The sequence below is a fragment of the Ochotona princeps genome, chromosome 26 (genome assembly GCF_030435755.1).
Source record: "Ochotona princeps isolate mOchPri1 chromosome 26, mOchPri1.hap1, whole genome shotgun sequence".
NCBI lineage: Eukaryota > Metazoa > Chordata > Mammalia > Lagomorpha > Ochotonidae > Ochotona > Ochotona princeps.
The window spans coordinates 2,470,271-2,494,027 of record NC_080857.1 but is presented as its reverse complement, the minus strand read 5'-3'; the positions used below and the strand labels follow the sequence as shown (position 1 = coordinate 2,494,027).

Here is a 23,757-nt window from a genome sequence, read left to right as displayed (position 1 = left end):
CCGCGGGCCCGGGGCGGGAGGGTGGAGAGGCGGCCGTGAGCTCCCGGGGTGCTCCGGGTCCGCGCCTTTCAGCTCGGGTCTCTCGTCCGGCTCGCCGCCATCTCCTCTCCCGGTTCTTACTGACGGCTCGGCCGGCTCCTGATCGCCCCTGAGGACCCCTTTCGCTCGCAGTCCCCTGTGTGTGGTCCCTGGGGTGGGGTCCGGGACCCGCGTGTCCCCTGCACCCATGCCGGGCATCCCCAGCGTAGGGCTGGCCACCGCGTGGGTCCTGAGGCCGCCCCGTCCACCCCGTGCCTCGTGGGCGCCCCCTCCCGCCAGGCTGCGCTCTGCGCTGTTCTGAACACGGGGCACCTGTGGAGTAGCCCTGCCCTGTGGGGTCTGCTGCTTGGGCTGGCACCCTAATGCAGCAGCCCCGTCAGCGTGGGCTGCCTGGCTCCTGGGTGTGCCCCGTTCCCCACCTGTCACCCTCCTACTGGGCCTGCCTGCACCTCCCTCCGTGACCCGCGGCCACCTCTTCTGTGTGGGTTTTCGTCTTGTGAGCTGACATCCGTCTGTCCTGGTGAGCCCTGGGCAGCCCTGGCCTGGTGCTCCACGTTCCTAAGGCGGTGAGTAGCCCAGGCGCCAGCCCTCTTCACTGTTTGAACTTTGGCCATGGAGCTGCTTTGCAGTGCTGCCCAGCGAAGGCTGCAGTGGACCCCAGGGTGGGCCGCGATGCACCCGTGCGGGCAGGAGTTGGGTGCTAGGGTGGATGACATCTGGGCACAGCAGTTGAGTTGGGGGCCCAGGACCAGGCTAAGTTTTTGGAGAAATGTCAAGTGGTTAGCAGGGTCCCAATTCAGTTACTTTGTGATTAATCCATTATAACTTTGAGAAGTCTGATCCCATTCTTAAGACTGCTTAGGCTGTGACTGTGCATGTGGGTGTGGTCGGCTGTCTGGATCAGGTTGTGATTGGTCAGCCCTGCCAGCAGAGCAGACTGCGCATGACCGGCCCTGTATGGCCGTGGGGCGCCTCCTACCTGGGTAAGATGTGGGTAGGTGGTTGGTTGCTCCTAGGAGGTGGGGAAACCTTCTCTGGGGGTCTGCAGTGGCTCAGATGGGTTGGAGGTCCCCTCTCCCCCATTTTTTTGAAGATTGATGGCCTCCCCTCCCTTCCAAGATTTACTTATTTGAAACAGCAGCACAGAGAGTAGGAGAGAGAGCTTTTCCATCTGTTGGTTCATTGCCACAGGGCCACAACAGCTAGGGGAAGCCAGGAGCCCAGAGCTCCATCAGGGTCTCCTTTGTGGGTAGCAGGGGGTCCAAGAACTCGTGTCTTGTGATGCCCGTTTGCTGTGTGTGTTCTCAGGGAGCTGGGTGGGCAGCGGAGTAGCCTGCAGCTGCCACACTCTGATGGGGATGGCTGGTGTTGCAAGCTGCACCCGAGGCCGCTGTGCTGCAGGACTGTTCCTGAGCTGCTGGTCTTCAGCATGTCACCATTTTAGTTAGAAAGTGTAAAAAAAATTTTTGTCTTTTTTTTTTTTTCATTTTAGTTGAACAAAAAAGAGAGGGAGAAAAATGATTGATTTTTCATATTCTCTTTAAAAAAGGGTTTATTTATTCTTATTGGAAAGTCAGATATACAGAGAGGAGGAGAGACAGAGAGGAACATCTTCCATCTACTGATTCATTCCTCAAGCAGCCACAATGGCTGGAGCTGAGCTGATTTGAAGCCAGGAGCCAGGAGCTTCTTTCGGATCTCTCACATGGGTGCAGCAGGGTCCCAAGGCCATCCTCCACTGTTTTCCCAGGCCCCAAGCATGGAGCTAGATGGCAAGCAGGGCCGCCAGGATATGAACTGGTGCCCATGTGGGATCTTTGGTGTCGCTGATAATAACATGCGTGGACTCTGACTGATGGTCAAAGCTGAAGTTTATTAGTGGCATCAGAGTTTATACACTGAGGGTCATATAGGATAAGGGAGGAGGTATTGAGCTTATTAACAAAGCCCATCAACTGTTTCTATACTTTTGTTTGGAACTCCTTTTGTATATTCTATCAAGTATTCTCATACACATACTGTCCACTCAACTGTTCTTATTCAAATGATATCCAATCAGGTATATAAAAGGTAGCCATTTGGTTATTTTCATGCAAATATTATCCAATCAACTGTAATCCTGTGCTCGCTGACCTAGGGTCACAATGTCCTCCTACACTTTGGCACGCAAGAAGAGGACTTTAGCCACTGGACTACCGTGCTCGGCCCAATTTTTCATATTCTAATTCACTCCCCAAATGCCCACAACAGCTGGGACTTGCCCAGGCCAAAGCTGGTAGTGTGCTACTCAGTGCAGCTCTAGACCTGGGGTGTAGGGACCGAGGTAGCTGGGACATTACCTGCTGTCTTCCAGGGTGCATGCCAGCATAAGTTGAAATTTGAAGGGGAACTTGACCCCTTGGGGCCTTCTGTATGGGCTGTGGGTGTCAGATGCATCCTCTTAGCCTCTGGTGCAAATGCCTGCCCAGGGAGAGAATGTGCTGTGGCTGACCTGATCCACCTTCGGGAGGGAACCTCAGGGTGGCTTCCTAGGGTGGGGCTCCTAAGTTCCTTGCTGGAGTGTTGGAGGTTGTTTCCCCACCTGGCTCTGTGGCTCTGGACCTTGGCTTCCTCCTGGCAGTGTAGCCTGCTAACAGCACAAAATTAAAAGCTTGTGCTCCAGGCCAAATCACCAAACTCTGCAAATGATGGGGAGTTCCTGAATACGGTGACTCAGCAATGAGGGGGATATTTTAAAAGTGGAACTCACTGAAATGTGACTCCACCTTCCTGGGTCTCACGGGGCTGGTTTGGATAAGACCTTTAGGCTTGCTGCCACTGCACATGGGCAGACAGATGCCCATCAAGCCCTCCGTCTGGCCTGTGGCTTGGGCTGTGAGTGGAGAAAGGAGCTTTGTAGGCATGGAGCAAAGAATGGCTAGAGCTCCAGGGGAGGGCGAAGGAGGGCTGGCCAGTCCCGGTGGTGGGCTGCGGACAGCCTTCCTTGGGTCAGGACTTGGTCCTCTCATTTCTGCTGTGGGCCTGTGTGTGTCAGGAGGGGTGAAGTGGAGGTGTACCTGGTGTGGTCATGCCAACTGCTAACCCTGACCTTGCAAGGCACCGTGGTAAAGGTGCTGCTTGGGGTGCTGCAGCCTGTATGGAGACTGTATCAGATTCCAGTTCTGCGCTTCTGATCCATTTTCCTGCTAATGCACACTCGGGGGGCAGGGGACAGTGCAGGATGGTTGAAGAAGGCCCAGGGAGAGACCTGGACTGAGTTCACGCTTCCTGTCGCTGGCCTGGCCCAGCCTTGGCTCTTGCAGGTATTTGGAAAGTGAACCAGTGGAAACAAGACCCCTGTTTGAATGCTATATAAGAAAAATAAATACAAAATTAAAAAAAGCCAAGTGTCTAGGCTTTGTATTTCCTTTTAGTTGGTTTTATGTCCTATAGTAAAAGTGTTAGTTTTGTTCATGTAGGTCTTCCAATTTTTGTAGATTTATTCTCAACTATCCCAGAGTTCTCATTTTCTTAGTTTTTAAAATAAGTTTCAAAGACATATTTATCTATTTGAAAAGCAGAGTGTGTGTGAGAGAGAGAGAGAGAGCGAGTGAGCTCTTCCTTGTACTGGTTCATACCCCACATGACGAGAGAGAGAGAGAGAGAGACCACCAGAGCGAGCTCTTCCTTGTACTGCTTCATACCCCACATGACTAGAGAGAGAGAGAGAGAGAGAGGGAGAGAGAGAGAGTTCTTCCTTGTACTGGTTCATACCCCACATGACTAGAGAGAGAGAGAGAGAGAGAGACCACCAGAGCGAGCTCTTCCTTGTACTGCTTCATACCCCACATGACTAGAGAGAGAGAGAGAGAGAGAGGGAGAGAGAGAGAGTTCTTCCTTGTACTGGTTCATACCCCACATGACTAGAGAGAGAGAGAGAGAGAGAGAGCACCAGAGCGAGTTCTTCCTTGTACTGGTTCATACCCCACATGACTACAAGGGCTGGCCCGGTCTGAAGTCAGTCAGTGAGAGCTGCTTCCGGGTCTCCCACCTGGTGCAGGGACCCAAGGACTTGTCCCATCCTCTGCTTTCCCTGAGTGTGTTAGCAGGGAGCTGGATCAGAACTGAAGCAGCCAAGACTTGAACCAGTGCCCATCATGGACAGTCACAATGCCAGCCCCTGGTTAGTGTGTTTACCCTTGTGGGGTTTGCAGTCTTGCACTTCCTGGTGATGTGAGCTGCTCAAGCCATACACACCTTTTCTGACGCTCGACTTCCTTTGCTCTCAGGTAGTTTGTGGAGGAGCACAAGAAGGATGGCCTCGTTGGTGGCTTATGACGATTCGGACTCGGATGCTGAGCCGGAGGCTATGGGCAGTGTCCGTGTTGCTGACCGCGTGATAGGTGCAGCCACTACGGCTGCTGCCCCTGGGCCAGCTTGGGCATCTGGGACGCTGGCCATAGCAGCAGGGATGGTGCTGCCCGCAGATCCTGCCTCGTGTCGAGGTGCTGGGGAGCAGCGTCTCCCGCTGGCTCGGCTTGGGAGGGGCCGTCAGGGATCTTGCCCTAGCCAGAGACTCCAGTGGCCTGGGAAGGAGCCGGAAGTCACTCTGCCCACCAGTCACCCTTCTTCTTCTCTGTGGACAAGCCATGCCCCGGCCAGCACCCTGCCCCTGGCCACCGCCTGCCTGAAGCCAGTGAAACGCTCGTGGGACACCTGCAGGTCACCGCTCTGTGCCCAGAGCAAGTCTGAAGCCACAGACCGTCTGAAGACAGTCAGCTTTTCTCAGAGGAAAAAGGGTGAGGACAGTGTTATCCCGTATGTGCCAAAGAGACTGCAGCAGCTGCCAGTGGAGAGCGTGGAAGCAGGCAGGAGTGAGAACACGGAGCCGCCGCGTCCGCCCGCAGGCTGTGCCCCAGCCCCTTGCAGCGTGGCCCCCCGAGTGTCTGAGTTCATCCAGCCCTACTTGAAAGGCCAGCATAGAGAGACCCAGGTTCCCAGCAAAGTGCTCTTCCACCTGAGAGGCCACAGGGGCCCCGTGAACAGCATCCAGTGGTGCCCTGTACTCTCTGCGAGTCACCTGTTGCTCTCCACATCCATGGACAAGACCTTCAAGGTGAGCCTCAAGTGGGGACTCGCTGTTCCCTAGGCGGTGTTACCTGTATCGGAACAGAGTGTGGATGGTCGGGGTGGTTGTGGGCTACGCGTGCCTGTTGTTCTGTCGCTTCTGTCAGCCGGGCTGCTCTCCTGTTGGTCATGCGTTGTTGGTCCGTGTGGCCCATCCCTGTTCGCTGCGAGTGTCACAAAAATGGTGCTGCAGCTGCCTGATGAAATCATATTTTGTCATCTGGTTGGACTGTGTTTGCCTGCACTGTTAGACGTTGCAGCGGTTTCTAACACCTGATAGCTAAGCATGCAGTTACTGTGCTGTTGTGTGTCCTGTACCTGTCCCCTGTAGTTCACTGATAGCTTCCTAGAAGCTGGTTACTGGAATTCACTGTGTGGCCACGCCCACGCTGCATGACGAGTACTCACTTTTTGTTGTTTTTTTAATCCTTTGATAGTGTGTTGTGATTCTTTGTGCATCACATCGTGCGCCAGGGAGGAATAATTGGCATTTGTGTGTCGGTAATCTGGCTTTAGAACAAAGAAAACAAGTAGGAGTGTCCTGCTGAATCCGACACCAGCTGGAACGAGACGTTTGTTTTTAGAAAATGGGAGTGCCAGGTGTAACCAAACGTTGGGGCAAAGGCTTGAACAGCCCATCTGAATAGGGCAGGCGGACTGCATGGAGAGACCCAAAGATGCATGTGGGTGAGTGTCTCTAGGTGGCTTGCCTCCTTTGGGGCGAAAGGGGGGGCTTCAAGGGAAGGGGACTTGGCTTCAGATTCAGCCAGCGGAGCCTTGTTGGGTCTGTCTGCAGCCTGGCCTCCTGTGACTTACCACACCAGGCTCAGCGCCTCTTCTGGTCTGTCCTTGGGCTACGCCGGAGGCGTCTGGCGTCCCGGAGTGGGTCTGTGCTGGGTGACCCTGTGGCCCCAGGTCTCCCACTTGTCTTTCTTCCAGAGGGCCGGGGTGGATGTTATCTGGCTGGCCCGGACTCCAAGGGGCAGCCAGCTGTCCTGCTTGAGCTCCGCTTACAAGTTTTCGGAGCTGCTTCCCACCATGTTTTGGCTTTTCCCTTTGCTTTCCTGTGTTTCAAATTCCTGATACGCAGTTCAGAGAAGTTTGTTCTGAACAACTTCCCCATGGAGCATCCACTGAGCAGTGTTTATGGAGCCGACTACACTCTTGAGCAGGAGTAGGTGCACTGAATGGAGACTGACAGGGTCCTCATACTCAGGAGTGGGCATCTTCATGCGTGGTCCCTCAGTGGATGGTCCAGTTTGAACGTGTTACTTTCCCAGTTTGTGTGAGCCCTGGAAGCGGGGGCTGAGACTCCCTTGCTCGAGTGTATGTCCCATGGGGCAGAGATGGGCTGGAGTCCTCCCTGCCTGGACGTGGTGTCTGGCTCTTGCTCCAATAGCTTTGTTACCTTAGATAAGGGCCATGGCTTCTTGACATATGTCCTCTGGATCCTGGCTCATGACAGCAGTGTTGGGAACAGCTGTTGATGCGGGTGGGCCACATGAGGACAGGGTGGTCACATCTCCAAGGCCGTTGGGTGCAGGGGAGGGCAGTCTGGCAGCTGTTGGCAGCACAGGTGGAGGAGGCAGGTTGCCATGGACACGGTGCATCATACTCACGGTATTGCCTTACAGGGATGTGAAGATGGCAGATGTGACTTAAAGGGTATCCACCTGCCTGCCCACCTGTGGCCTTCAGCCCTGTGGGGACTGGTCTTGAATCGACAGTGCTGTGAAGTGTCCTCTGTTCCACTGGGCAAATGGAACAAGTGTGCCAACTTGCATTGTTTTTGCCTGGCAAGTGCAGGCCCCAGGCAGAAGCCTCCCTGTGGCAGTTTTCAAGCAGAAAGCATCTTAGAAGAAGCAGTGCCTCGGGCTTCCTGGAATCCTGGGAGTGTGCCAGGGGGAGCAGCCAGCCAGTTGTGGCACCTTGTGACCAGGAGAGGGCACCGTTGGCCCAGTTTGGATGGCAGCAGAAGTGGCTTAGGCCAAGGGAGACACACAAGCCATACCAGCAGGGTGATGGGCATTGTTGCTGTGCCCACCTGTGCCAAGGAGGTGGTGATGCTGGCTGTGGGTGGCATGGTTGTCTGGCAGCTTCCAAGGACTGAACCATTCTCAAGGGGCAGTCTTGGATGGCACCAGAGGAAGCCTGGAGCAGCACATTGTGGCTGTGTGCGGGGTCGGGACCCCTAAGGAGGCGACTTCCTTATTGGGGAGTCTTACATTTCAGGGGCTGTATAAACCAGTGTGCACACATTGGCCAAAGTCTAGTCTGCTGTGACATGTGACAGTTTCAATGACAGGATTCTTTAGTAGATTGGTTTTGTGCAAATTGGCTTTGAACATTTTATTTATTTATTTTTTTGGAAAGTCAGATTTACAGAGACAGACAAAGATCTTCCATCCGGTGATTCATTCCCCAGGTGGCTGCAACAGCCAGAGAGGAGCTGACTAAAGCCAGGATCCAGAACTTCTTCCGGGTCTCCTACATGGATACAGGGTCCCAAGGCTTTGGGCCACCCTCGACTGCTTTCCCACGACCCAAGCAGGGAGCTGGAAAGGAAGTAGAGCATGCAGGATACAAACTGGTGCCCATATGGGCGCCCAGTGCATGCAAGGTGAGGACTTAGGCCACTATGCTGGGCCCTTATTTTATTTTTTAGAGATTTATTTATTTTTGTTGGAAAGGCAGATTTGCAGAGAGAAGGGGAGACAGAGAGAAAGATCTTCCACCCACTGGTTCACTCCCTAAGCAACTGCAATGGCTGGAGCTGAACCAATCTAAAGCCAGGAGCCAGGAGCTTCTTCCTGGTTTCCCACACAGGTGCAGGGTCCCAAGGCTTTAGGGCGTCCTCTGCTGGCCACAGTAGGGAGCTTGAAGGGAAGTGGAGCAGCTGAGATATAAACTGGTGCCCATATGGGATCCTGGTGCTTGCAAGATAATGATTTAAGCCAATAGGCTGTCATGTCCGGCCTTATTTTTATTTATTTAGTAATTTAAAGACGTATTTATTTTTATTGGGAAGTCACATATACAGAGAGAAGGAGAGACACAGAGGAAGATCTTCTATCCACTGATTCGCTTCCCAAGTGGCTGCAGTGACTGGAGCTGAGCTGATCTGAAGCCAGGAGCCTCCTCCAGGTCTCCCACATGGGTACAGGGTGCCAAGTCTCTGTGCTGTCCTGCACTGCTTTCCCAGGCCATAGCAGGGAGCTGGATGGGAAGCGGGGCCTCTGGGACACAAATCGATGCTTATATGAGATCTTGGCACTTTCAAGGCAATGATTTATTCACTAAGCCATTGTGCTGGGCCTGACTTTGAGCATTTTAGTGGGAGAGTGTGTGGCAGGGTTTAATCACAGGTTCCTGGAGGTCCTGGCTGGGTTCTTTGCCTTCTTGGTGTTAGAGGAGGATAGCGGAGTCGAGTCTGAGGACGGTGTCATCTGGTGGGAGGTACTGTGTGGGTGTGGGGTCTGCAGGTATCAAGCCAGCTTGCTGCTGGAGAGCTGTCAGAGTGGGCAGCAGGGACTGAACCGGAAGAAGGGGGCGCAGCAGGGCACCTGCTTCATCCTTTTTGTGCCTTTCCTCTAGTCTTTTAAAAAATTTTTTAGAAGATTTATTTATTTTTATTGGAAAGGCGTATTAGGGTTATGAAGAGAAGAAGAGATGGAGAGAAAGATCTTCCATCTGCTGGTTCACTCCTGAAGTGGCTGCAACAGCCGGAGCTGAGCCAATCAAAAGCCAGGAGCTTCTTCCTGGTCTCCCACACGAATGCAGGGTCCCAAGGCTTAGGGCCATCTTTCCCAGGCCACAGCAGGGAGCTGGATGGGAAGTGGAGCAGCCAGGATATGAAGCAACACAACGCCTGATGGATCAGTGGCTAAATCCTCACCTTGCAAGCACCAGGATCTCTGGTCTTTTTTTTTCTCACTCAAAATATCAAGTTTATTAATTAGTCTTTGTTAGATTAAAAACTGTTAGATAAAAAACTGCATCAAACAGCAGGACTACTGAGACAAGAATGATAGTAAAACCAGAGTTTATTGAGATCTGCTCCTAGGTGAGGGGGTGAGGTTGAAGTTGTGCCTGCATTGAGCCACGCATTCCTCAAGTAGTGGTGATGATGGGGCTTGAACCTGTCTTCTGATTGGTTGGCTTCATTTGAATGAGTCCTGGGTATCTATACTAGGTGGGAGCTTTTGGCGCCTCCTAGGGGCTTTCCACTTGCTCCCCCTCCCCCGACATTCCCACCTCTTTAGTGTAATAGGATCCTGCTGGTCTGGTCTGGCTGTTTCCTGCTGAATAGGGGTGATGACTCAGGGAGGTAGGATCCCGAAGGACCTAGTTGGAAAAGGAGTGTAGAAGGGGCATCTGAGTGGCCCGACCCAAGGGTTCATGGGCAACTTCCCATCCTCTCCTGGTCTTTTGGCTGAGATCTGCCAGGGTGCCTTCTTACTCCACACTGGGTCAGGAAGGAAGGAGGTGAGAGCTTGGAGGCTTGGGTCCCAGAGCTGCTGTCTGAAGCCTGGCCTTGCTGCCTCCTGGGTGTGTGGGCTGCAGCCAGAATCCTACACCCTCTGAGATGTGGGCTGTGTTCGTGCAGAGGGGCTCAGCATGCCTCACTGGGTGTCTGTGCACTCCTGGTGTAGCTGGTGCTCAGGATGTTCTTGGGTTTCTGCTCTCCTCTGGCTGATTGGCCCTGTGCTGTGCAGCGTGTTAGGTTCTGAGTGGCCGTGAGAACTCACCCATGTGACCTTGTAAGGCTTCCAACTTCCTGAGCACAGACATCAAATCAGACCTGTTTTGTGTGTTCTCTGTACAGTCTAGCACGAAGTTTTGTACATGTTAAGTAGTCAACAGACATTTCAAAAAAAATTTTTAGGGGGGTGGATTTTACTGCAGGCCTTTGGGAATAGGTGGTCTTTTGTGTGCACGCACCCCTGTCTGCCACTAGGCGGCATAGTCATACCAGAGAAGCCTGTCACCTAAGTTTCTTAGAGTAGAAGAATCCTTGATTCAAGGTACTATTTATTCTGTTTTGATTGGAATGAAAACAATACAATCCACATGATTAACTGAAAGTGTTTTCTTCAGCTTTTAAAAATGGAACTAAAAAAAATGGAGCTGTGGAATTCATACATTGTAAATGGGCACATTCATTGTACTATGTTCCAAATGTTCTGTGAGCTGTAGAATAAGCTTATGTTCATTTTGAAAAAAAAAATCGCAGCTCGAAAAATTAAGGAAAATAAAGCAGTGACTCATAGTTCCGCCCAGAGCTCTGTTTTCTTTTCTGACAGCCCTGGCAGAGCCTGGGTTATGAGTGGGTGGTTTTCTCATAGCTGCTCCTATATGATGGCCTTTCACGTGCTCTGTGTGTCTGTGAACTTGTTGGACTCTACACGTGCCCAACAAACTCACCACCCTGTAAAGGCAGCACTCTGACCTGGTCCCTGTTCTGAAGGCAACGGCAGCATTGTCACCTGTGTCACCCTGCCTTCCCCTACCCCAGCATGCTGCCTGCTTCTTAGGACCTGCTCCCCACCCCCAACTCCTAGCCCCCTAGCAAAGACCTGGCCCCTTCCAGTCCAGTATAGGAACTAGCTGTTGTCTATTTGCTTAACAAAATAATTTGTCCCAGAAACCTTTTAATGACAATCTTTCATAAAATGCTATTAAAAAAACCCCACATTTCTACTTTAAAAAAAAAAAAGATTTATTTTTGTGGAAAGGCAGATTTACAGAGAGAAGGAGAGACAGACAGGAAGATCTTCCCGTCTGCTGGTTCACTCACCAAGTGGCCACAATGGCCAGAGCTGAGCTGATCTGAAGCCCGGAGCTTCTTCTGGGTCTCCCACATGGGTGCAAGGTCCCAAGGTTTGGACCATCCTTACTGCTTTCCCAGGACACAAGTAGGGAGCTGGGTGGGAAGTGGAACAGCTGGGACATTAACCAGCATCCATATGGGATCATGGAGCTTGTAAGGCAAGGATTTAGCCAATAGGCCATTGCACTGGGCCCAACACATTTCTATTTTTGATCATGAACTTGACTGATTTGTATTATGAAAGACTCGGGATGCAGTAAGCAGGAATCTTGGTGGAGGAGGTCCAGGTCGTGACTTGCCAGCCAGGCATCTCCGAGCGCATGAGCACCTTCTCGGGGTCCTTTACACTTAGACCTTGAATTTCTCACAGTCCTGGTGTGGTAATGTTTATCATGAGCGTCTTTCTATCACTTTGCTGTTTCCCATCATTTCCTGCTTTGATGTATAAGCTACCAGTCCTGCAGCAATTATGGCTGCACAGGGATGTCTTGTGTTGGGCCTGGATTCACACAGGCTCTAGGTAGAACCCTTGTCTGTGTTGAGGACACCCCAGTGTGGCAGAGCTCCTGGGCCCCTGCTCTGTGGCTGCTGTGTGATGGCTGAGGATTCCAGCTCCTTGTCGAAGACAGTTGTTGCTGTTGACAGGAAGTGAGAGAACCCAGGAGGGAGGAGATGAGAGAATGTGTCCCGGTCTGCCCTGTGCCTGTGTTGGCGAGCTCAAAAACTGGGGGTGGAAGATAGGCCTCCCAGGTCCCTCCAGGTGAAGAGAACTGTTGATTCAGTGAATCTTTTTATTGTCTATCACTATACATACACCTATTTTTAATTTAAAAACATTTTTCAATTTATTTGAAAGACAGACCCACAGAGACATATAGGGAGAGGGAAAGATAGAGGAGAGAGGTAGAGAGAGAATGATCTTCCACCTAATGATTCACTCCCCAGCTGCTCACAGTAGCCATGAGAGACCCACGTCTCGTGTGGGTGGCAGGGACCCAAAGACTTGGGCCGTCACCTACTGCCCCCAGAGTGCTGGAACTGGGAAGGGAGTTGTACTTGAGCCCAAGCACTCCGATGTGCAGTGTGCCCATTGTTGGCAAACCTTACCCACTGCACGTGTTGGTGTTCCTATGACACTACTGGGGTGTCCACATGCAGTGACCCACTCATGTCCTCCCTGCACTGTGTGCCTGCAAATCAGCCTGGGGAAGATGCAGTGCACGGGCTCAAGCCGGCAACAGCACTTCCACTCTGAGCCCCCGGCCGTGCTGGGAGGCAGCATTCCACCATAGAGGCTGGATGGCAAAGTAACCTCAGAGCTTGAGGGAAAAGAGCTAAAAGTTCCCGCCTGCTCTCCCACCTCTGTGAATCACGGTAGAAGGGCATGGTTGCTTGGCCTGAGGGTACCTGAACACTGTCCACTCGTGTCCGTGGTTGCAGTAAGAGGCATAAGGAAGAGAGGTGACATCCATACTGGTTTGATTCGCATTGTTATGTACTGCAGGTTGTTAGATACAAAGCCGCACCAAAACAGTGGAACTACCAAGACCAGAATTATGGTGAAACCAAGTTTATTGAAATCCTCTTCTGGGCAAGGTTCATTGGTCCGCGAGGTAGCTAAGGTCTGTGGGCCAGTGAAGTCGCGTCTGCAGTGAGCCGCGCACTCCTTAAGTGGTGGTGCTGACGGGCTTGATGGAAGGGTATGTGTTGTCTTCTGGTTGGTCGGCTCCACTTGAAATGAGTCTAGGGCGGCTGTTCTTGGGGGAAGCTTTTGGTGCCACCTAGGAGCTTTCCGCCTGTTCCAGGGTCCTCTGGGCTGACACAGATCTATTGATTTATTGTTATTAGCACAGCCAGCGATATGAGGGTGTCTGCAGTGGGCTTTGTAGAAAGTGCTGTATTTTATGGATCCTAGTGCCTGAGTGAGGGTTTGCATCAGTGTTAAAGGAACTGTGCTTGATGGATTCTGTGAGATGGAATTCAGCAGGATTGTGTGTGTGTGAGAGAGAGAGAGAGGGAAATGGCTGCACACGGCTTATGCAGATGAGCAGCCGTATTTTCTGGGCATGTGGAAAATCCTGTGGAAATGAGAGGTGCAGCTGGGACTGAGGGTGGGTATGAGGAGTGTGGGCGGGCCTGTGGGCGGGGTCATGGGATGGGTAGAGCTTGCTGTGGGCGGGGCTGCTCTGTGGGCTGTGCAGTGGCTATTTGCTGTTTGGGAATTGAATGATTAGCAGTGCTTCCGAGCAAAAATGGCCTGGTGGCCCAGAGATGGAGGACCCTCGCACCAGGCACACAGCAAGCTGAAGAGCTGCTCCCCTGCCTCAGTGGCCAGTTCAGAATCCCTGTAGCTGTTCAGCCTTGGGAGTGAAGGGCTGCTGGGCAGCTGAGGACTGGGCTGCCTGGCCTTTGGGAGAGCTGGGAGGTTTCAAGCTAGAGCTCGCTCTCTGTGGGAAGTGAGATGCTTTTGACACTCCTCTTCCCACAAGTGAAAGCCAAGACATTTCTGAGGCCAAGAAAGGCATTTCAGGGTCCTTTTGCCCTGCAAGCTTGCAGAAAGTCGCTGGTGTTGAAGGAGCATGCGCAAGACCCGGGGCTGTTTCTGCTGCTCCTCAGATGCTTCCTTCTGTGGAGTGCGATGATTGGGTGGACCGAGGGCAGGGCAGGGCAGGGCTGTGCGCAAACTGTGCCTTGGGATGCTGCGGGCAGAGGCAGCAGCGCCTGACAGTGCAGACCACACGTCCTCGGGGCGTGTGCCTCATCCAGTCTCATCCTGTGTCATTAAGCGAAGAATAGGGCAATTTGGAAAAATGCTTTTAATGTAATTGAAAAATGCAGATTGCAAAATTGGCACACTTAGGAGTTGAGCCAGTCTAGTAAATTATTTCTTGCTGCTTTTAAAACTTGGATATGAGTGTCTCTTAAAGGCACCAGTGTAGCTTCCAGGGTCGGTTGCGTCTTTTTTTTTCTCTTCCTAGAATAAAAAGCTTTTTTAAAAAAAAAAATCACAAAATCACAGTGTTATAGAAATGAACAGATTAGCTACAGGCCACCCTCCCTTGCAGCATCAATGCTCTGGGCACGTTGCAAGCCTGCGGTCAGCCGTTTCCTGCGCAGGCACTGTGCTGTTGTAAGCAGCCTTGGAGGTTGCACAGTGATCTCTCCCACCCTAATCGCTCACGTGCACAGCTGTCGTCTCCCCACTGAAGGAGTCACTGCCCCCACGCGCTGCTGCTAGTTGGGCCTCTGTCCTGTGTCCCAGGTGGCTGCGGCTCTGCTGGGCACACAGCACAGAGCTGTGCGTGGCTGCCCCCAGTGCTGTCTGCTCAGGGGCCTTGAAGGCTGGCTTCTGCCTTCTGTTCTCTCCACCAGCAAGCTTCTGGAAGTTTCCTTCCTGGTTGTGTGGGCCTCACTCCCTTCCCATGAAGCTGAAGTACAGGGAGGACAGAGGGCTTGAGGGAATTGAAGAAGCCAGGGTACTGTGCTGTCAGGCTGTGTTTGCCAGGATCGGCCGCAGGCAGCACTGGTGGGCAGGCTCCTCCAGGGATGGTGGGATAACTCCGGAATCCTTGTGTGTGTCGGCTGTTCTGGGGTCCCTGGCTGAGCCCCTGGCTTTTCGTCTCTTCCATTTTCTGTTTTGTTTTTCTGGGGGATGGCTGTTGTGTTCTTACACCTGTGGAGAGTACACTTCTCTATCATGGCCTGTGTTCCAAGAGAACTCTTTGGTTGTTGCAATGTCAGATATATATCATATATCTATATCTATCTATCTATCTATCTACCTACCTACCTACCTACCTACCTACCTACGTATCTATATCAGATTTTAAACATTAAGTATTTACAGAGTTATTTTTTTTAACTCTCTGAGTTGAAAGTTTTTTATTGAGTTGAAAGTTTTTTCTGAGCCTGGCGTGACAGCCTAGCGGCTAAAGTCTTCGCCTTGCACTTGCCGGGATCCCATATGGGCGCAGGTTCTAATCCCGGCAGCTCTACTTTCCATCCAGCTCCCTGCCTGTGGTCTGGGGACCCTGCACTCATGTGGGAGACCTGGAGGAGGTTCCTGGCTCCTGGCTTCAGATTGGCTCAGTTCTGGCCATTGTGGCCACTTGGGGAGTGAACCATTGGACAGAAGATCTTTCTCTCTGTCTCTCCTCCTCTCTGCATATTTGACTTTCCAATATAAATAAATAAATCTTTAAAAAAAGTTTTTTTCCCCTGTGTTTTTGAAATGTTTCTATCTTTTTAGTTTGGTGTTTATGTTTGTGCTATTTTGCTGCTGACGTGAATAATTCCAGTTCTTGGCTGTCAGAAGCTGGTGTGTGTGTGTATCCGTGTATGGTTTGACCATAATGAGCTTACCATGGGATTTCTGTGGCCAGCAGGTGGACCTCGGGGCCTCCAGGCATGACTGTCTGTGTTTTGTTTCTGAGTCCGTTTGGTTTCTCAAAGTGCCCCTGTTGCAGGCTCCTGGCCTGCTGCCGGTCACTGGCCCCTGATGTGGGAAGAGGTTTGGGGTCTCCGTAGGCAGGCTGCGTGTTTGACTCCCCCCGTTTATTCCCCAGTTTAGTTTTTCCGTGCACGTCTCTCCCTCACGGTGCACAGATGTGCGTCATTCTTTTCAGCGGCTACGCAGCGTTCCACTTGGCCCACACCATCATCATTTCTGTGTAAAAGGACTGCGTCGTGCCGCCCTCCCCAGCCGCGGAATTATTACTTTTTTTCAACATGCCTACTAATTTAATGGTGTCTTGTTTGAGAACCAGATGAGTTCATTTATGCCCAGCTCCCTTAGAACTGGGCCTGGCACCTCGTTAATGCTAAATAAGCGCTTGTCATGGGGGTTCTTGTCCATTAATCTCCTGCCGTCTGAGCAATTTACATACTAACAATGTTGACCCTTCTGCAGAGTGTGGTCTGCCTCCTCCCCGCAAGCGCTGCTGCTTGGAGTGGTTGTATTTCATTAGTATGCTTGCTTGAACAGTGAAACACGAACAGCCCCTGCCGTCTGTGGTCCTGTGCCTTGGCTCCTGAGCGTGGTGTGTCCCCCCCCCCTCCCCAGAGCTGATAAATAGTCACCTAGATTTGACCTTCATCTAGCAGTGATTAGCTCGAGCCACTTTCAATCCTCGTCACTGGGTCGGAGGCTGGACGCACCGCCGTGATGAATGTGCGTGCCGTGCCAGGGATCGATTGGCATATTAAGGAGCAGCGCTGCGGTCCCCGGCTTCGGGATGCTGCCCCGCACCAACGCTGGCTAACCATTGAAAGTGACCTTCCTCCCATCCTGCTTGTTCAGCAGGGTGCCAGTTCACCAAGGCTTCCCAAACCTGTCCTCAAGAAGGACATGTCTGTGATCAAAGAAGAAGTCAGACACACTGTGGCAAAGCTAACAAGTGTGAGCAGAAGGCGCCCAGGGGCCTCCTGGCCTGGCGCCCTGCCCTCCCACCCATGCTGTGGCTACAGCCCCTCCCCTCTGTTTCCATACAGTCCAACAGACAGCCTGTGCGTACTGAGCTCTGACTGTACACCTGATTGTGCCCCGCGACCCTCCAGCCCTCGTGGCAGCAGCTTTTAATGTTGTAATTCATGCCAGTGGTTTTCCTTGGGGTCTGCAAAGCCCTAGGGCGCTCAGACACCCTTTCAGGGGGTCAAAACCATTTTCATAATAACACTTACAAGTTATTTGCCTTTTCCATTCCCGTTGCCTGCATGTGCTCACGGAGGTCTCCTGGGCTCCGTGACCGATGCTGTGTCTAGAGATGAGCTGTAGCCAGCCACCGCCCAGAGGAGCCGGCTGGGTCTTGGATTGAACCTATAGCAGCCAGAGCTAGCTACAGAAGTGTAAACTGGGCCTTTTACTAATTTTTTTTTTCAAATGCAGGTTTTTGTAACAGTAAACATGTCAGTTATGTGAATTTGTGATGAGATTATTATTGTTAGCTGCACATATTAGTAAATGTTTTAAAATGTTCTCCTGTTTCATTTCTGCTGTGCTCATCCTCGGTCTCTGTAACTCGCTTCACAAGGCTGCTTTGAGGGCCTTCCTTGTTTCACGTTTTTAGACAGCTTTTGTAAAGGGCACCAAAAGGTTCGAGACCCGCTGTTGTAGTCATGTCCGTAGGTCCACTGGGGAGGATGTGATTGACGTGGAGATAAAGCGCTGTTGACAGCGACAGTGGCAATGGCGAGCAGAGGAGGTTCCGCCCCCTGTGCTGTGGCGCTGCCTTCTGCTCTGCTGAGTCTGGAGCCCAGGCCTCCCTCTGTCCCCAACCCTGCCCTGGCCTTGGCTTTTGCCCTTTGTGCACGTGCTTTAGCGGCACGGCAAGGCAAGGGGAAAGGACCTGCCAGTTCCTGCACAGACTCAGCCCCGGCTGTGGGTTCTGTGGGGTGTGTGTGCTGTCCCACAGCTCACGTTTGCCACCAGCCTTCCCACTGCCCCAGTGTCTGTGGCAGAGCGGCAGTGTGAGCAGTCCCATGACATGCCCTCCGACACTCACGTGGTTTCTGATGTTTGCTACCACAGCTCATGCTGAAGTGTCTGTCTGCATGCACGACATCCTTCTCTGCTGGCTTATTTCTTTTGGATTGATTCCCGGAACGGGACTGCTGGGTCGAAGGGTTGCACATTTTCCTGGGTCTAGATCTGTCTCCTGTCAGATTGCTTTACAAAGGATTATACCAATTTCCACTGCCACCACAAAGCCAGTGTAATAACCAACTATTTTGCTTAACTTTTATGCCTAGAATTTTCCCTTAGAGCCCAGGGGTGTGAAGGCCCTTCTCTGAGCATGATCTATAATTATTTAGAGTAACACCAAAATTGCTTTCAGAACATTATTAACCTGCTGAGTTTAGAATTCTAATTCGAGTACATGTTAGCATTAGAAGTTTCACAAGTACCAATTTCTCTCTCCCTACTCCCAGTATGTTTACGCAGCTGGGATAACTGTGGGAGAAAGCGGAAGAGTTTTCATAAACAGACGTGGGTTCTTTGTGAGCTAGTTGAAGTATTATTTTGAAAGGTACAGCAACATAAACGAAAACACACTTGCACGGGAACCTTTGCTTAGAGAAGCTGTTTTTTTTTTTCACTCTCTCTTTGTACCTTTTACCCTCATTCAAAAGTATTTATTCTGAGATGCTGATATTTGGCTCTGTGCCCAAGGAGCGTGTGTCGTCATCAGGTGCTTGGGGGGAAAGGGTGGGGTGGAATTTCCCTTGGCTCTCATGGCAGAAGCTGGGTGCGTGGTGAGGAAGAAGTGCCCAGCGCCCAGGCCACCCCAGGGAGCAGGTTACTTTGGAAAGGGGATGAAGCCACTCTGGGGAGAGCCCTGAGCTCGGGCTGAAATGCGTGCCCCGGCTCCCCCCAGCTCCCTCCTGAGCCGAGCACAGCGTCACTGCATCCTGTCTGTGAAGTAATTACCTCTCAGGGCCATGAGGATCAGATGAGGCTATAGCGCACTTTGTAATGTGGAATGCTCCCACAAATAGGAGAATCGTCAGGAATTTCTATTGCCTCCTAGGCTGCATTCCTCAGGCGCAGGAGGCTTGAGATGCAATTTGCCTCCGGTTGCCTTGATCTGTTGATCAGATAATCTAGTGGGCCCAGTGACTCAGGCAGGCCCCTGCTGGGACTGGGCACCTCTGATTGTGGCTTCTTATTTTCCAGCTCAGCAGTGTGACATGGACTGGTGGTGACTCGGGGGTGGACTTGGTGGCCTGCTCTGCCATGAGCCTCTGCAAGTGCCCGGCAGCCAGGCTTCCGGATGTGGCTCTGTCTGCGGTGCAGGCTGAGCTGGCCCCAGAGGGACTGCCCTCAGGCCCGTGTCAGAGGCTTGCCTTTCTTCCCTTTTTTGTTTCTTCTTTGGGTCACCCATCCATTTGATTAAATTGTGTTTCATGCAGAATCCTGGGCTCAGGGGTGCCTGGCACACCCTTGCTGGGGAGAAGGCTGATGGGGGCCAACCATCATAGCTGGTTTGAGAGAGCCAGGGGTGCTGGCCCCAGAACAGAGCAGGGTGGCTCTGCAGCAGCTGTGGGCAGAGGGCTGTTGCTGCCTCGGGGAAGGAGAGGTTGAGCTGGAGCTGGGAATGAGTAGCCTAGGTCAGTGGTGGGCCCGTGCTGTGGGGAGGAGGCAGTGAGGGCTGGTCTGTGCAGTGCCCGGGCTGGTGGTGGGCAGGAGGCTGGCTGCTGGGTCCTGCACTGATGCTGGGCCTGAACAGTCCCGAGATGGAGGGGCCCAGGGCCGCCATTGAGCTCCAGCCCAGCACTCTCGTGCCACCCCCCAGCCCCCTGTGGTTTCTAACTGGGTGACCTATGGTAAGTTATTTAACTCTCTGGGCCTCAGAGATGATAAGCAGCATCTACCCCAGTCTTCTAGGAGTGAACAGGGAACGTGACACTTAGTGGCCCTCAGTGGATACTCCTTGGTGTCCACTGCCAGTGGCAGCATCCTGTGTTCACTGACGAGATGAGAGAGTTAAGGATGGACGACACACAACGCGTAAGCCCAGAGCTGGTGTTTGAACTCACTGCCTCTTGCCTCCACATGCTAGGATTCCTGTGGGCAACCCTCTGCCATGGAGCCCCCAAGGGTGGTCATGTGATTGTGGCAAGGTCCTTAAACTTCTTTGAGGCCTAATGAGGTCATCTGTAAAATGGAAATTGTCCCTCCCAACAGCAGGGAGTTTTTGTCCTGGGTTTGGAAGAGCAAGGCATGCTGTAGGTGCCTGAAAGAGCTCACACGTGATGCGTGATGCCTGCTCCTCCTTCCTTATTTTGAGTTCTCTTGAATCTCAGGGCATGGAGCAGCTGGACGTGGTGTCCAGCAGGTAGCTGCCCTGGAGGTGCGGCCAGGTGTAGGAGAGGGCTTGGGGTAGTGTGCCTGGAGCTCAGAGTGTGACCGCGTGACAGCTGTCGAAATGTTTGCGTGGACACTCCCAGGTGGTGGTTTTCAGCTAAGGGTTGCAGCTTATGTGTGCTCTTGTTACTTATTTAAACATCGTAAATCCAGAAAGGAAGCTTACACTAAATGATGCGAATACATTAAAGCTGTCCAAGCTGCCTGAAAGGATCAGGGCACGTATTGGTGCAGAGCGACAGGTCTACTTCCTGCGTCGCCTGGTGAGACACAGCCTCCTCCTTACTGTGTGTGCTCACAGCCCCAGCACAGGCGGCAAAGCTGGCCTGCACGGCCTTGCATGGGCTGGGGGCTAGCAGGACAGGATTCTCCCTGGAGTGAGGGGGTTGTTGTAGTAGTCATCCAAAGGAGAGGACACGTTCCCCCAAAAGGTGTTGAGCGGCAGGGCACAGGCCTGGGCTGCAGCGCCTGGGCCGTTCTCAGTTCCTGAGTGGGGTAAGAGTCCCCTTTCAGGGTCCGTGTGGTATGACTGAGAGATCTGGCCCCAGCAGAGTGCTTTTCTCGCTAGGCCAGCCTGTATGGGCAGTCAGTCTCATGGTGAGTGTCATGCTGGGCCAGCAGCTCAGGTTTTTCCCTTGGGTCTCCAAGTTTGCAGGAAGTGTCCACCAGAGGCGTGACAATGTGGGGCCCCCCTCATGCCCGCTCTGTCCGCACTGACATTATCAATTACTGCTTAAAAACACTTTAGGAGTTCCAAGCAAAAGAAACACATTTTTAAATTGTTTCCCTGCTTCTCTCCAGTGATGCTGTTGTCAAGGAAACCAAAGCCTTTGAAAAGCGGTCGGTAGGCAGAGGATCCTTGTACGGCGATTGTGTTGTCTGTGGGAGTGGACCTGTCGCTCTGCGACACTATCTGTTTCCTCTAAGGGCTTGCTGCCTCTGCTTCTCACAAACAGAATCTTTCTGACCTTTTCACAGATGATAGAAAGTTGTTATTGGTATTTTCTCTTCTAAAAGAATTGCCTGCATTCTTGACTCACAGCTTTTCATTCACTTAGTATCTGTGGTGAGTCTAGGGTGCCTGGACAGGAATGGGCCCCGGAGATGAATGGGGCATCATAGCCTTCCTTGAAAGGAAGAATAAGCTGGGATTACCGTATGGTATTGTATTTGTCCTGAAGAGGTGGAAATGAGCACTGAAGTGTAAGGAACAGCCTGGGGAGGCAGTGTGGCTGGGAGCTGGGAGCCTTCTACAGCAGCAAGGCCAGGGCTGGGCATTCAGGGCAGAAGATCTGGGCACGGGCTGCTGCTAACTCTGCCATGGCCCCTTGCCAGAAGTGTGCTGGCTGCCAGCTAGGTGGGGCTGAGGGCCAGACACTCGGGCCTGGAGGCAGGAGTGGAGGCTGTGTCTCCTACCTCTGGGGATGGAGCCCTTGCTGCCTGTGCGGGTGGGCACGGCAGTCCTCAAGTCCCTCTTCCCTGGGGACCTTGCACATGGGTGGCAGAAGCCTAGCTTTCAAAGTGGTGCGTTAGCCAGCAGCCCTGTGAAGCGTTAACAAGTGTTAGCACCTTGAGGGTGTTGGTTTTATGTGAGAAAGGTAAATAAAGGAATCTTTAATTTTTAAAAAAGATTTATTTATTTTATTGGGAAGTCAAATACACAGAGAGGAGGAGAGACAGAGACGAAGATCTTCCATCCATTGATTCATTCCCCAAGCGGCCACAATGGCCAGAGCTCAGAAACAAGGAGCCTCTTCTGGGTCTCCCACACGGGTGCAGGGTCCCAAGGCTTTGGGCCGTCCTCGACTGCTTTCCCAGGCCACAGGCAGATGGGATGTGGGGCCGCTGGGGTTAGAACCGGCAACCATATGGATCCTGGCACATGCAAGAAGAGGACTTTAGTCACTAGGTTACCATGCTGGGCCCAGAATCTTTGACTTTTTTTTTTTTAATTTTGTGACTTTGAAAGACACACATACACACACACACACACACACACACCCCTACCTCTCCCAGCTCATTTGTTCCTCAAGTGGCAGTAACAGCCAGGTCCGGGCCAGGCTGAAGCCTATCTCCCACTTGGATGGCAGGAGTCCAAGTGCTTGGACCGCCTTCCACTGCCTCCCTAGGCAAATCAGCAGGAAGCTAGATCAAAAGTGAAGTAGCCAAGACTTGAACCAGCCCGCTAGAGTGGGATGCCAGCATTGCAAGTAGCAGTTGAACCTACACACCACAGCACTGGTTCCAGAGCCTCACTTTTAAACAGCCCTTGTTATCTTGTTAAAGCTTTAGAAAACAGATTCAGATTTATAGACAAGTTGTATAGACAGGAGAGCGAAATCCTGTGGAGCTCCTTGACTGAGGTCTCCGCCCCGTGAGCACGTTATCCAGAGCCCTGCTGGTGCACTTGTCACACTGTGAAGTGTCAATGCAATGCTGTGACCTGTCTGTGCACTGGAGGCCCTGCTGTGTCCCAGGGGCCACGCAGGACCACACATGGCAGGCAGAAAGCTCTGGTTAGGTGACAGCTGCCTGGGGGTCGTGCGGGGAGACTGGACTGGAGCTTGTCTCAATCCTGATCCTGGTCCACTGTGCTGAGCCCACACCCCACTGGCTCTTGCTGGCAGGCCTTATCAGGGCCCCAGGCCAGCAGCCCCAGTCTCGGGCCAAATGTCTTTGGGTCTTTTAGAACTGTTTCCCTATTAATTGTAATGCTGCTCTGCCGAGCGTTTCCTGCTAGTGAGGCCTAACAGAGCTCACTTAGGAAGTGCCACAGTGCCGTGTCCGTAACAGGAGCTGGTGCAGTGCTAACAGGTTGCTCTTTCTCTCTTCCTTCTCTGGTTGAACCCAGGCAGCCTTTTGGGCTAATGCTTACATTAGTGAGTTTGGATTTAGACTGCTCACCACATTGACATTTTTACACAGCTTTCCTGTGGTTTATCAGATAATTGAGTGTGTCTTGAGGCAGTAACTGGGAGTTGAAATGTGTTGCATTTAATGAGTGCAACCAGAACGTTCTTTGCATGCAGATAGATGCGCACCTGGAGGTGACGTCCCTGACTAGAAGCCCCTGCTTCCAACACTTGTTCCCATTACCTTCCCTGCCAACTCTCCCAGGACCCCCACGAACCGCTTCAGCTCCTGTCTGTTTCTTTACTTCATCTACCACCAGCCTCCCCCTCCTTCTGTATCTGCTGCCCTTTGCTCCTTGCTCCTTCTCCCCTCCCTCGTCCTCCCCGCTGCTGGCCGCCTACCCCCTCCTTGTTCAATTCCCTGCTTTCATTCCTCTCCCTGCAACAGGCCAGTGAAGCTGTTGCCATGGAAACAGAAGCCCAGTAGAAGCTGCGCCGTGCATTCTGAATGCTTCTAAGGATGATGACGCAGATAACGCTGACTTCTGGCATCAGCTAAGCTCCGGCCACGGCCTCTGGAGCCTCTTCATTTTCTAAAGGCCAAACGGATGCCCCAGAGTGGCGCTCTCTTTGGTTGCATGATCATTTCTGAGCCTGAAACCTCACAATTTGAGTATTGTGCTTCCTGGCTACTGCAGGCCACTGGTTACGACCTGCGCGAGGAGGGCTTGTCCCCAGATGTGGGCTGGGGGCTACCTAGTTGACTCTTCGGGCGGGGGGCTGCACCCATTAATGAGTTGCCAGGATGAAGGAGTGGGTTCTCTTACAGGATGTTGATGGCAAGAGAAATAGCTGTGCAGCTGGGTCCTTAAAAGTCTTCAGACTTGCAATCTCATTCAACAAGGGTTTGCCAGTGCCAAGACGGGCACAGGGCCCTGGAGGGTGTACAGCTTAGATCCCTCCCTCTCTGGAGCAGTGAGTCCAGAGAGGCTGAGGCTCATGCGTTAGTGCTGCACATATGCGCAGACGTGTGCCACCGTGTTGACTGGCCGACGTGTGGCGGGACA

The 23,757-nt window shown here is 52.4% G+C and overlaps 1 protein-coding gene across 4 annotated transcripts in view; it reads left to right on the top strand.

Annotated features, from left to right (window-relative positions):
- WDR25 (WD repeat domain 25) overlaps nucleotides 1-23,757 on the top strand; it is a 116,859-nt gene that overhangs the window by 37 nt on the left and 93,065 nt on the right. For 2 of the 4 annotated variants that reach the window (XM_058655229.1, XM_058655226.1), the window contains exons 1-2: nucleotides 7-605; nucleotides 4,308-5,134. In XM_058655229.1, the coding sequence (XP_058511212.1) occupies nucleotides 4,334-5,134 (801 nt within the window). In that variant the 5' untranslated portion in view covers nucleotides 7-605; nucleotides 4,308-4,333. Of the gene's footprint in view, nucleotides 1-6; nucleotides 606-4,307; nucleotides 5,135-23,757 lie in introns of those variants that run through there. The other 2 variants (XM_058655228.1, XM_058655227.1) reach the window with 2 other exon arrangements.